This window comes from Spermophilus citellus, assembly GCF_964194105.1.
Source record: "Spermophilus citellus genome assembly, chromosome: 7".
Classification (NCBI taxonomy): domain Eukaryota; kingdom Metazoa; phylum Chordata; class Mammalia; order Rodentia; family Sciuridae; genus Spermophilus; species Spermophilus citellus.
In genome coordinates, this window is record NC_138188.1 from 74,127,855 (window position 1) to 74,141,755 (window position 13,901).

The 13,901-nt window shown below is 35.6% G+C and overlaps 1 protein-coding gene across 2 annotated transcripts in view; it reads right to left on the bottom strand.

Moving 5' to 3' along the window:
* Positions 1-1,748: 1,748 nt before the first annotated feature.
* ZMAT3 (zinc finger matrin-type 3) overlaps positions 1,749-13,901 on the bottom strand; it is a 36,807-nt gene continuing 24,654 nt past the window's right edge. The window contains exons 4-6 of one of the 2 annotated variants that reach the window (XM_081300601.1): positions 11,342-11,508; positions 11,101-11,201; positions 1,749-8,723 (exon numbers count right to left, since the gene is read on the bottom strand). In XM_081300601.1, the coding sequence (XP_081156727.1) occupies positions 8,515-8,723; positions 11,101-11,201; positions 11,342-11,508 (477 nt within the window). In that variant the 3' untranslated portion in view covers positions 1,749-8,514. Of the gene's footprint in view, positions 8,727-11,100; positions 11,202-11,341; positions 11,509-13,901 lie in introns of both variants that reach the window. The other variant, XM_081300600.1, reaches the window with a different exon arrangement.

Here is a 13,901-nt window from a genome sequence, read left to right on the forward strand (position 1 = left end):
CCATTTTTCCATTCTGTCATAATTTAGCAGCCAAAGCTGTAAAAATGGCCCTCTCTTTTGTAAACATGTCTGTTTTTGCTTTATTTATGAACAAAATCTCATTGCATGATTAGTTTTGCTTTATTTACCACTAAAAACTTTCATCCTGCGCTCCATGTCTTTTAACCAAAGGTCCTGGTATACCAACCACAAACAGCTAACTGTAAGTTTTGGAGAATCCACAAGATGGCACTAGATACCTTTGTTCCAAGTCCATAACCTAGGAAGCAGTTTCTAGAAATCAAGGTTAAAGAAGTGCCTCTGGCATAGGCAAAGATTAAAAATTGAAGCTAATATAATTAAGACATCTTGCTCCTGTCTGGAGGGACGGCTGCCAGCCAAAACACATTTGAAGTGTAATTACATACTTAAAAGACTCACCCAAAAGGCCAAGCATAAGCTATAGACTGCCTATGGTGAAGTATACTTCTTCCAGCAGCAGATTTATATCTGTTCCCTTGGACATACTTCATTACTGGTACTTGATCATCTTAAACATATTTCCAAAGCCTTCCTCCTAAATATGCACCCAATCTGTGCTGTGTCTATGTCCGTGTGTATATATGTGATAGATATACATACACATCATGAAATGTATTTGGGACTTTTGGGGTAAGAGCTTATATAAGTTGCATTCTTATTCAATAATATTTACATTTCACAATAATAAACTGTCTTCATCTTTTTTTGCAAGGTCCCAGTTCTCAAGAGTTTATGAATATCCCACAAATGGGAATAAAACTTGGTGGGTGAAGTCTTAATTCAAATGTTAAGACTTAAAACTCATCACAGAAATATTTATTTCTGAGATCCTGACAATCTCATATCAATTTATAAAATACTGAAAAAGTTCATTGCTAGTCTTTTATATACATGCAATTTTAAAATATAAGACCCCACACATGCACTTGATCTTGAATAGATTTTCAGCCAGTGAATAAGTCTCAAAAATTCCTCAAGAAAGGAACGCTGAAAATCTCTAGTGGTTTAAGAGTCTTTTTAAAATGTCCATTATTTTAATGCCCATGAGGTTTTATTTTAAGCTTAAAAAAATCTCTTGGAAATGATTTTATACAATGTGCTATCTTGAGTATTTTACCACAGACACGTTCAATGTGATCTATTCACTTCTTTCAGAAACATTTTTTGTGTACAGACATGAGAATTTTTCCCACGACAATAAGTGTATGTGTCTAGCATCCCAATTACACCAAGCCTACCAGCCATCTTGCAGTCTATAATCTTCCTAAATGAGCATTTAAATTCAAAAGCACACTGCATATAGTAAACCAGAGTGCTCAAAGAACTACTTCTCAATAATATATTTTACAAATAAGCTGATTATAAGACTATTTTACATGTGAAATGCCCAGAAGATCAATGAGTACATGCTTTCTTGAATGTGTTTATTTCCAGAATAATGGTTGTGATCCTCAGGTCAGCTTTTGTCAGGATTTGAAGGGAAGATAAATATTGAAATAGATCAATACAAATGGGAACACATTCAGTCCCAGGCTGGCTCCCATGATGGGGAAAAAGGCAGAATGGGTAGCTTGGTCAATTCTGCTGCAAGACCCAGAGTTTACGATGCCCTTCATGAGTTTAGGGGGTTCATTGTAGACTGAATGAAGACTGACAATACGGGGTACCCAGAGTCTTCATCAATCAGGATCAAAATGAACCTCAGGACTGATGATTTATCTCTTTCCATTGATCTCCAACTCATAACCAAATAATTTTCAGACAAGACTCAAACTGTTTTATTAAATTGAACACAAAATGCCTGCTATAACATCAAGCCTTTATCAGAAATCAGTACATAAGTAAGGATACACAGCCAAAATGAGCCATCAACATAAGCAGTATAAATTTTAAATAACTTTCCGATTTCTATATTCAATATGCTGAAGAAAACAAAACCAAAAAAGCAATTTCAATTTCACAATTCACAGTTGATTGGTTTTAATCCCATGACACGTTTGTCATTTCTGTAGCCCCAGAACAAAAACAGATTTCCAAAGCGGTGACTGGCACATTGCCCCAATAGCATACCCAGATCTTAAGCCCCTGTGTGACATTTAGAGAAAATGTTATCAAACAACCAAATTTCATACAGTTTGATCTGGCATTGTTTAGTTATATCCTTTACCAGAAAATAGCAAAAGCAGTTTAAATATTTGCCATGCCATTAAGTGAAGGGTTCTAAAGTCTCCCTTGGTTTTCAATGATTTTATTCTCTAATTTAAGACAACAACTGTGTTTAAGTGCAACCTTAACAGTGAAAGCAAAATCAGTTTTGCTTCTGGATCTAGAGCATACATCGAGAGAGGACACTTCCTGCCCTGGCAGGTACATGGAATGCTTGGAAGCAGAGCCTAACAAATTCATAAGGCATTTCAAAGCAGACACACCGCACAGACCAAATCACCATGGTCAGTAGAGGGTTCCAGGTGAACACCACATAGGCGGAATCAACATGAGATCCTTACCAAAAAAAAGAAGAAGATACAGTGGTTTACAAAACCACAGGAAGGTACTCAGGTACAGAAAGAAGGCAAAAAATGACCAGCCACTCCAAAAAGAGTTTTGTTCCCATAAATGCCAGATTTACGGAGTAAATAAACTACTTTATATGTGCTTTGCTCTACAATAATATCACTCATCTTGGCACAGGGAGTTACTTTTCCTTTAAAAAAAATAATGTAGAGAATATACATATAATCGTGATATAGAACATTTATTTTCACTAGTGAGGGGGTCACGTAAGCACTCACATAGAAAGTTATGAGTGAATTATGAATTCCATTTAAAGGCAAAAGAAATCTGATAAACCCTGCATTATTAGTTTGTATTCAACAGTACAATGAGATTTTAGCAACTGCATTTGGCTTATTTAATAACTATGACCGTGAGAATATCTTTAAGTTCAAAGAATTGTGAAATGTCTAAAAATAAAGCCTAATTAGTAAAAATATGTACCTTCCTTTAAAGGACCCAAAGGAAGTGTTCAGTTGTTTTAGAAGCCATGAATCTTATCAAACAAGCATAAGAATATAAATCAGAAACACTTAAGTTTTAATTCTGATACAGTTTTATCCATTGAAACATTATGACCTGAAGCAAGTCACTTAAATTCTGCGATCTGTCCACAAAAAGTGGGCCTAAAAATAAAGGCCTATGTCAAAAAGATTTTCTTAACATTACTGGAGTAAAGCTAAAGATAGTTACTAAGGCTCACAATTTCAACAACTCATTGTACAGTACAATCATTTTTAATTCTGCTAATTACAACTTGAAGCATGAGTAATTACAATACTCAGGGAACTCAAATCAAATTCTTTACATAAATTAATAGCTGCAACTTTCTAACCTACCCAATCTGTTCTAAAATTGTTTGAAACAGCTAATCATGGGTGGGCTTGACCCTTTACTCCCCTCAACCTTCTTGGAGAGCAGCAGAAAGCAGGGAAAGAAGAAGTATCAGGAAAATAAGCAGCAACCAATTGAAATGAGGTAAAAGCTTATTTCAAACACCCCAATCAGTACTTGACAGTTTTCTGAAGAAGCTGCATATATAGTTCAGCAAGAACACATCATCAGAAGAGAGATAAAGAAAAAAAAACTCTCATCGTGAAACTTTAAAATTTATGACAATTAAGCATTTCAAATAGCCAACTCCAGAAAACTTGAGTTTGCAAAGGGAGTTGTCTTTCTTCACTCTAAGCATGCACAGAACAGAAATTGGAAGAGGCAAGGCCACAGGAGGAAACAAAGATGTGGTGACTGGCTCAGAGTGTCAACTTTATACACAGCTTTCAAGATGCTACTAATATTCAAACAAATATTAATAACACCTCGTGAGTTTATAGTCTGAAATTTACAATGAAATGTATACCCCAGGGGATTGAGAGCTGGAGTGATGGGTAGAAAATAAAAAGGGCTGGGGATGTAGCTCAGTGGTACAGTGAACCTGGGGACAATCCCTGATACCACACACACACACACAAAAAAAAAATATTATTTTTCTAAACATCATGTCAAGTTCTCCCAATCCACTACACCACCATGTAATAACACATCAAGGTGAATACTGCCAGCCAGGGAAACTGGATTCATCTTCAGAGTGTATGGTTCCTGATCAATAACAACAGTTTTACTTGATATCACACTGAGACTGCATTAAAAAGAAAAAACCAGATGTGGAATAGAATCCACTCAGACCTTTGCGATTCCAAGCTCCTGTTTTATGAACTGTGATTAATGGCAATAACTCTGTCATCTCTTCTCTCTGTGAAATGCTGATACATACTAAAGGCACTCATATTCTGGGCTTAACGGACACAGGGTCACATGGGACCATAAGCCAGTACTTTTTTGGTAGCTACCCAGAAAGGGAGTTTATATATGATCTCCCCATTCACAATGGGAAGAAAACATCAAACAGCTATCAGTAGAAATGTCTTATGAGAAGCTATTTATACAGCAATTTATCCATTCAGTTACATGGACAGAAAAAGCTCACAATGTTAGGGGTTCCCCCACCAACAACACAAAAACAGCAAAACATTATTTTATTACATATGAAACTCCTAAGTAGTGATTTGATAAGGGAAAAAATAGTTGATAACATCAATCTTTTTAAACACTTGTTCAAAAATCTACATTAAAGTTTTGTCTATGCAGACATAACATTCCTAAAGCAGCTCTGTTGTCCTTAGTACGTGCCTCACCAAGTTCTTTAGCTAGTATTTCCAATCTAAGCTCTGACACAAAACAAAGTAGGTTAGGTTCCAAATCCACCATTTTTAGGCCTCTCTACAGAGAATATTACATCAGTTATAGGTCTCCCCTGACACAAATAAGACTCTTTTTACATAGGTCAATGAACAGTCCTCAAACTGTCATTGCTCACATTCTCAGACAACTTCAGAGTGAAGGAATCACAATCCCACTACTAAGCTTTAGAATCTATCTACAGAGGAAGATTTTACCAGATACATACACACATATTTGTGTGTATGAAGATGTATTTCTCACTTTATCCATGTCCAAACTGTAGACAGGTAGCTATAAGCAAGCATAAGGTTCTGGAGAATAGCTCTGTAAAGACGTGGGAGGTCTCACACTTTACATTCACCTTTTGAGTCAAAGGGATACGGGGATAATCTTGAATCACCAAGAGTCTTCATTGAACCTCAGGGTCTGAAAAAAATCCTAAGTGGTTTTCTAGGTTTTGCAATTAATTAAAGGGCAAAATAGTGAGAAAGAGTTGGGGGGGGGGACTTTTCAAAACAAATGTTATTAAAAAAATAAAGTATTCACCTTGCAGAATTCAGTGCAGTAAGAAACAAGCAGACAAATATAATGAACAACATGCACATATTTACAAGTTGCAGAACATGACATACAAAAGTCAAGACCAACAAAGTGTTTCCTACTCAGTGTGGAGTCAAAGGATTATAAGACAACCATCAGCTTCACACGTGAACTTTAAAACAAAACAAAAAAATACTTTGAAGGCGTATGCAGGCTAATCTTCTAATTGATATATGGAACTTTTCCTTTAAAATCTCTCACTCTTGATATCTTAGAAGCATTCCTTTCAAACATTGATTTTTAATGACAACATACACAAGGAGTCACAGAAAAAAGAGACTTTGTTACTAAGAGTTTTTAACAAATGATTACTGAAATCTACTGAATTTTTTTTTTTTTTGACTAAAGGTGCTTTTCTGGTTAGACCTCTATCTGTCCTTGTATTTGGCATATAACACACATGATTCCTTGGGGAGCACAGAGTGAAGATCCTAAAGCACGTTACAGAGCAGGACTGGACTTGACAAAAGGACGCCAACAGCGATCACATATCACTGACTTAGAGGCAACAGCGGCCTGCTTACACAGGGAAGAAACACTGTACAGAATGTGTGAATATGAGAAACTGTTCCATGCAGTGATGACAATCCCTGTCGCCCCTTGTCTCACCTATGGAGCACAGGTGAATACTGCAAGGTAACTAGTACAAAACACAACTACTAGCATAGACATCTGTGATTTTTTTTTCTTTTTGATGTGCATGTAACCTCTATAAGTGATTGTAGAAGTTATCAACTTCCTAGAGTTTAGAAATTAAGAAACAAATTGAGTTACTGTAGGCAATATGGTACTAAAGTGTCATATAAAACAAACACATAGCTCTTTTTTAGTGCAAAAAAAGATAGCAAGTAAGAAATAACACTATAAATCTAACTTCTTTCTTTTAAAGAAAATGCGCTTATGCATTCATAACATCCATTAAGGGCATTGGGAAACTGGAAACCTGAATACACAAGGCTTGAAAAAACATCAAGCCCTTAAGTCCACTGCTTTTTGTACACAGATGATGAAATTGTTAAGTAAGGAGAGCAGGGAAAACACATCCTTTAATTTCATTTCCAGAGGAAAAACTAAAAGTAGATGAATGCCACTTTTACAAGATGTAAATTCATATTCACAATCTTTTAATGTTATCTGAAATATAAAGATACAATGACATTCTCTCTAGGGTATCATATAAAACTGTGTTTGCGCGTGTGCCTGCGTGGCTATGGCTATGAGTATGGGTATGGGCGTGAGTATGGGAATGGGAATGCACACATACAGAGGGATAATGTGAGATTTCTAAGTACTCATTGAATCAAGTGGCAGCACTATATTCATATCTACCCAAAAAGTGACACTTAGCAGCAAAATGAGTAACCTATTAGCCAGTAAGATAATCCCTAACCTTCTTAAACTAATCAATTTTATAATTACTGAAAAAAGGGTTATAATACTAAACGTCACAGGTCCATATAGAATCTCAACATAACATTATTATATTTTTCTATTTCTGGGAAAAAATTTACCAAAGAATTCTATTTTTTTGTAAACCATCACTTCAGTAGAAGAAAATAACTTGATATTGTTCTGGAAGTTAATCACAAAACCAATTTTTAACTATGGGTCTAGATGGCTCAAAAATTGTTCTGAAAAATTACCAAAAAGGAATGGTGATTGAAATTTTCCTGCTCTCCATCTATTTGCCTATAGAACTCTCAAGGTTACACAAAGAGTTTTAATTAGCAACATAAGCAATCAAGTGTACAAAAACATGGTTCAAAACAACCTTCTTGGTGAATGTGGCTTTTCAAAAGAAATAAGTCAGTCTTATCCATGTCAAAGAGATCAAATACAAAATTAATGAAATTTTATATAATACTTCATTAGTTCATCTAGACATACTCTATGACTTCATATTTTAAAAACAAAACCCCAAAATAATAGTAATACCATTATAGTTATCAGATACCAAAAATCATCTATAATATAGTTTGAATATTCTCAGAGATGCCAGATTACAAAGGATGAAAAAAAGCCCATGTATTTTTCTACTGGAAATGATGACACTAAAACTTGTCAGCTTTTTAAAAAAAATTCCTCTATCTATGAAACATCAGGAAGTGGTACTTTTCAGGACAGCAACTGGCAAGACAGAGAAGAATGTAAAGTACAAGAACTGGATCATCTAAAAAGCCTGCCAAAACAATACATCAAGAGATCTGAACTTATGGTTGAGACCATCACACAAGGGCATATTACCGTGAATAAAAGCATAACTCTAAACTGAAAAAAAAAATCAAACCCATCTTTATGTTTCCTAAAATCAGCTGAAAATATTTTAAAAGTCATGTCCATCTTAAACTCATTAGACACTCAAATCTGGGGCTTAGAAAAACCACAGCAGAGCTAGGACATGAAAATGAGCTTATTAGACAAGTTGATTCACTAGTGGAGGGGAAAAAAAGAAGAGAATGGTGGTGGCAATTAAATGTGTGAAATCCATAATTGGAAATGAAGTTTAGCCACTTGGAAGACAAAAAGCACACTGCAAGTGTCTGAATTCAAGAAATTCTGCATTTTGGTGGTAGAGCGACATGATACAGGGAAAGTGTCCTGGGAAAGACCCTAATGCCATTATAATGACATATCCTACTGACAGTGCATGGAGGTAATGGTTCCAGCGAAGCCTTGGGAAACAGAACTCTGCTTACCTGTTTTAACCGTGATCTGAAGTAAGAACTCAATACAACTCTTTATTTACCAGTACATAAAACTAAAATGACAAAAGAAGTTGAAGTTTTTAAATAGTCATAGCTTTAAGTGATCAGGCTACTAGTCAACCAGAACTTGGCCAAGATAAAGTTATTTCGGATGGGGTAGGTAGGTCACATGCTACAAGTAGCTCAACACAGTTGACCTGGGAAAGTATTATGACCGAAGAAGCACGTTTCCCTCCCCCCACCCCCAAGTTTTGACATCTTGTGGTACCACTGCAGGCTACATGTATTAACATTAAGCAGAGGAATGTACTCATATCAAAAGGACCACAAAGCAGGGAAAATTGACAGAAGGCAAACAGGCAGGACAAGCTGCTCTATCTGAATGTGGCCATCATTATACATAGCCCAGATTCTCCATCTCATTCCTGTACCGCTGCTCAGACACCTTGCTTTTGTGTTGCTTGCTCTCTAAGTGCTGCCGGAACTCCATCTCTTCGCCAGCCCCAACATTACACATTGAGCAGTAAAACTGGCCACTTGGAGTAACGCACATGGCTAGATCACGTGGAATTCTCTGCCGAGAACGGGGATTGAAGTAAGGACCTGCTAAAGCCAGAGATAAAAATATTGCAGTTGAAATAGTCACTATGTGAATGATACTCTGACCAATTCGTACTGTAATTTTTAACTCTAAATTCAAGTTATAAAATTCCCAGATTCTTAACTTTAAAGGAAGGTGAAATTAATTTTTTTTCAATTACCAGTTTATACATTCTACAAAGATAAAATGATTCTCCCAAGAATGTCAAAAAGTTACTGTGGAGTCAAACTCAAACTTGCCTCTAAAAAGTGAATACAATTTTAAAAATACTTTAATTTCCAAGTATTATATCTAAATTCTTATAATAATGTGTTGCTTGCTCTCATTAATCTAATTCTACTTCTGAGAATTATCCTAAGAAAGTATTAAGAGTTTCTACACAATAGGCTGGGATTGTGGCTCAGGGATAGAGCGCTTGCCTAGTGCGTGTGGGGCCCTGGGTTCCATCCTTAGCACCACATAAAAATAAAGAAATAAAATAAAGAAAAAAAAAAGAGTTTCTGCACAGTGATTTATCATCAAGGATATTGATATGAGCAGTGTTTTATAAAGGCAAAATTGTGGGGAGGAGAAATTAAAAAATAGGATTTGAAAAATTATGGTAATGACTGCAAAGGAAAACTATGTATTCGATAAATATAATGATACAGGAAACTACTAATTACATGAAAATATAATCACAATATGCTGTTAAGTAAACCAAGAATATCATAAAATATGATCATATTTCTATTTTAAAGAAATACTATGCAGGGCTGGGGCTGTGGTTCAGCAATAGAGCGCTCGCCTAGCTCGTGCGAGGCCCTGGGTTCGATCCTCAGCACCACATAAAAATAAATAAAGGTATTTGTACAACTAAAAAATAAATATTTTTTTAAAAAAGAAATAATATACAAGAAAAGATTAGAATGACATTTTTGGTATTTAGATATTTTTCTTCTTTTTACATTATTGACTTCTTTACCTGGACTATAAGTTTGCTAATTTCCTCCTTTTTTTTTTTTTTTTGGATTGAACCCAGAGGCATTTGATCACTGACCCACATCCCCAGCCCTTTTTTATTTTTTATTTAGAGATACAATCTTGCTAAGTTGCTCAGGGCCTCACTAAATTGCTGAGGCTGGCTTTGAACTAGTGATCCTCCTGCCTCAGCCTCTTGAGTCATGAGGATTACAGGAGAGTACCACCACCCAGCCTGCTTTTCTTTTCTATTATAATAATAAATATTTAACACTTTTCTCAAAATATAGCTGTGATTGAAGTCTATAAGTTTTGATATGGTATTTTCATTACTATTTGATTATAAGAATTTGTAATTCAGTATGATTTCTTCTTTGAACCATGAATCCTTTAGAAATATTTTAAAATTCCTGAACAAATGAAACAAATGGAAATTTTGTTCGTTTTTATATTTTGGTTACTGTCATCTCATTTAGTTGTACTCTGGTAAGAGAATATGGTCTATACTACATTTCCTAAAGTTTATTTTACCTAATATCACTACATCTATCCCAGCATCCTTCATTTCATTGAGTTTCTTTTATGCAGTTTGTTAATCTTTGTCTTTTAACTGAGACTTTAGTAAATTTACATTTTTTTATAATTCCTAATACTTTGAGACTCTTATATACTTACTACATTGTGCTTTCTATTCATCCTTTCTTTACTAGGTATCTTACTTTTCAATTAATTTTGCTTTTGGTTTGTGTCACCATGCACATAACTGCTCTCTGCTGACACATGTAGCACTGGAGACTGAAGGAGAAGAATGAAGGGACCACTCAGTCCTCCCCTCCCCAAGGAAGAAAAGCAGAAAACTTCCCTATAAATAAGTGGTTCTGAACTGAATGTAGATATCAAAATCACCAAGGAAGCATTTACAAAGCACACATATGTCTGGGTCCTATTCCAAATTTACTGATGGAAAATCTTTAAGAAATTATTCAGGTGCATTTTGAAAACACTCCCTGAATAATTCTGATGTACTGCCCTGGTTAAAATCCATTGCTATTTTTTTTTTTTATTTTCTCCAAGAAATGGGAATTGAATATGGTGCAACTTGAAAGCAAACTGCTCATTTTTATGACACACTTTTATTTTTCAGCTGGCAAACATGAGAAGAAACATAAAGGAACTATGATGAAAGGCCCTAAAACATAGACTATGTTATAAAAATCAAAATAAATCATATACTAAGTAGGAAATAAATAAATAAGACTTGAAATAAAAACCAGCCTGAAAAAGTCAATAGACCAATTCAATAAAACAATGACTAACCCTGATTCTCATGGCTATTACTATGAAAGAAAATAAAAAGAAAAGAGACCATTTGTAAAGTGTATGTGGAAATTTCCAAGGTATGTGGAAAATACAGGATACCTGAATTATTCTGTACTGTATACATATTTCTCCTATTAGGCATCATCTTAAATTCATTCCCCTCTTTCCGAGCTCGTCGTTGACCCACCTCTGAGGAGTCCCTGGAGAAAAGAAATTGAAAAAGGATGAGGCTTCTAAACAAGGATCCCTTTCAACTTCTTCTTCTTTTTTTTTTTTTTTTTTTTTAAAGACAGTCCATCTCACATAACACTTTGGCCTTGGAGAAAATGGCAATACCTACGAGAATGAGTTACTCTGAGCTTCCGCCAGTCGCAGCCTCTTGGCATGATTCTTCCCTTGATAGTGAGCCTGAGCCACAGCCGGGGAACTAAAGGAGGCATCACAGAGCTTACAGTAATCATTCTCTGTGGCCAGGATCACTCTGCCTCCTGGCTTGAAGGAGCCCATCTGATATCAAAGACACAAGAAGAAACAAGGTTAAAAAATATGGAGCCTATACCTTCCTTCTCCTAAAGGTTTTTGTAAGAACTGAAAAATAACCAAAGGATATGGCATGACCATAAACAATCTCTCAGCTTTATAAGGAAAGGAAATAATTAATTCAAAAAAGAGAGTCTGGGAGACATAATCATGGTTTTGCTCTATAATCACATATGAATTAAATCAAATAGCTTATTGCTCTCTCCATTGAAGAAATTTTTTAATGAATTTAAAATTTTCAGCATGGAAAATTTAGGTAAATAAATAGGTAAGACCTAAACCCTCATTTCCAGAAAGAGTAAAGTCTTCTTAGAATCCTTCAATAAGCATTTCCTGAATGTCAATGGTTTATTGGGTTTGCTTCCTAATCCAGAAGGGATATACAGACATATAAAAGTCTTTGTCTTCCATAAAGTCTACAAACTAGCTACAGATATGTTATAATCAGGAAAAATAACTAGCAGATCTAGACAACTGTATTCAGATTGGAGAACAACATGTTAAAGAAAACCTAACAGCACCTGAAAGACGGCAGGCATTCACTTTTGTTGGATTAACAAAGAGTTACAGACTAGATTTTGGCTATAGGAGAATAATATATATAATAAAGATCTTAGAAGCTATATCATAACAGGAACAGTTGAAGGAAACAGCTCCGTTTCACCTAGAAGAGAAGATTCTCTCAGGATAGGATAGCCGTCCTCAAAAATCACAAAGGGCTCTGCTATGAAAGACTGCTTAGATCATTTCCCTGAAGGGATAAGCCAGAGGAAAGCAATCCCCAACAGGGAGCAGCCATCCAATTCTAAAGCAGCCTTCAGTAGCCAGCAGTTTGACAAGTACTCAGCTTGAAGATCCCCATTTTCCTGTCCTCTGATTCCATTTTTAATACATCTCATTTCCCCACAAATCTATGAGGAGGAGGAACAGATGGAATTGCTATCCACATTTTAAGCACTAAAACACTGATGATAGCAAAGTAAAATTATACCATGGTGGTTAGGAACAGAGAGGTCCAAGGATCAAAAGGAATTCTTGCTCCACCATTTTACAAAGCGATGCAAAACCATGGAAAGTTACTTAGCTTTCCTGAGCTTCTAATAAACTTACAGTGGAACTCACACTGCAGGCCCACGGACCACACTTTGAATGAGGCTGATGGCCCTAAGTTGTTACAGGTATTAAATGAGGTAAGGGGTTGGAACTAGAGTAAGGCAAGTGAGATGCTTGCCTTGAGCACAGCAAAATCTCAATTTAATGGATTTTTTGTTAAGATACTGGGGATTGAGCCCAGGGATGTTCTAACATTGAGCTATACACTAGTCCTCTGTTTTTTTATTTTGAGACAGGGTCTCACTAAGTTGCCCAGGTTGGCTTTGAACTTGCGATCCTCCTGCCTTAGCATCCCAAGTACCTGAGATTACAGGTGCGTGCCACAGTGCCCAGCTATATTATAATGGACTATTTTCAAAAATCAAATCTAATATAAAAAATAAATTCACAACAAAATATCAAAATTTTTAAAGAAAGACAGGATTAGTAGCAATGCCATGCAAAGCCATGGAATCTAAAGCCAAAGGAAAATCAGTATGTTTTTAATGTTTTGTTCACCATTAGCTTTTTCACATTTTGCATTTTTTAAAAACCCTAATTTCAAATATTCATCTTGAGTACTGAAGGTTTTTTCTTCCATTTAAATTTTGTACCCAAGTCAAGGACAACCCTTACCTCATCCTAGTTCCAGCCCTGAACAAAACAATGCATGAAAAGTGCTTAGCAGAGTGCCTGGCATAGGAAGTACTCAATTACAGTAATTATTTATAACCACTATATTGTTCTGTGGGAAATAATATTTAAAGATAGGTTATGGAGTAGTGTCCATATTTCAGAGTCTACAACATGCAGTAATATCTTTCCTGAATCACCCTCTCTGTCTTCCAAAGAACAAAAGGAACTAGCCTCTCAACTGTGTCTCATAATACCAAAGTCCAGAAAGTATTTATACATGATTTCTACACACAAGGAAGTAAAGGGCAACCTGAAGACAAAATATAACAAGGGCAACTGGAAGACAATATAACATAAATGGAATTAACTACAATACAGAAATCAATTGTTTCTCTTTTCATACAGGACATAGTGTTGACATACAGAATCATTTAACCCATAATTTTGAGAAATAGATAGAAAAATACTCATGAAACAATATCTGTTTCATCATCTCATGCATCACAACCAAAGCCAATGAGAAACCTCCAAGTTCACATCTGGTGTTCATTAAAACCAGCACATAGTTCAAGAAGTTACAAATACCGCCAGGTGCAGTGGTGCACACCTGTAATCCCAGTGGCTCAGGAGGC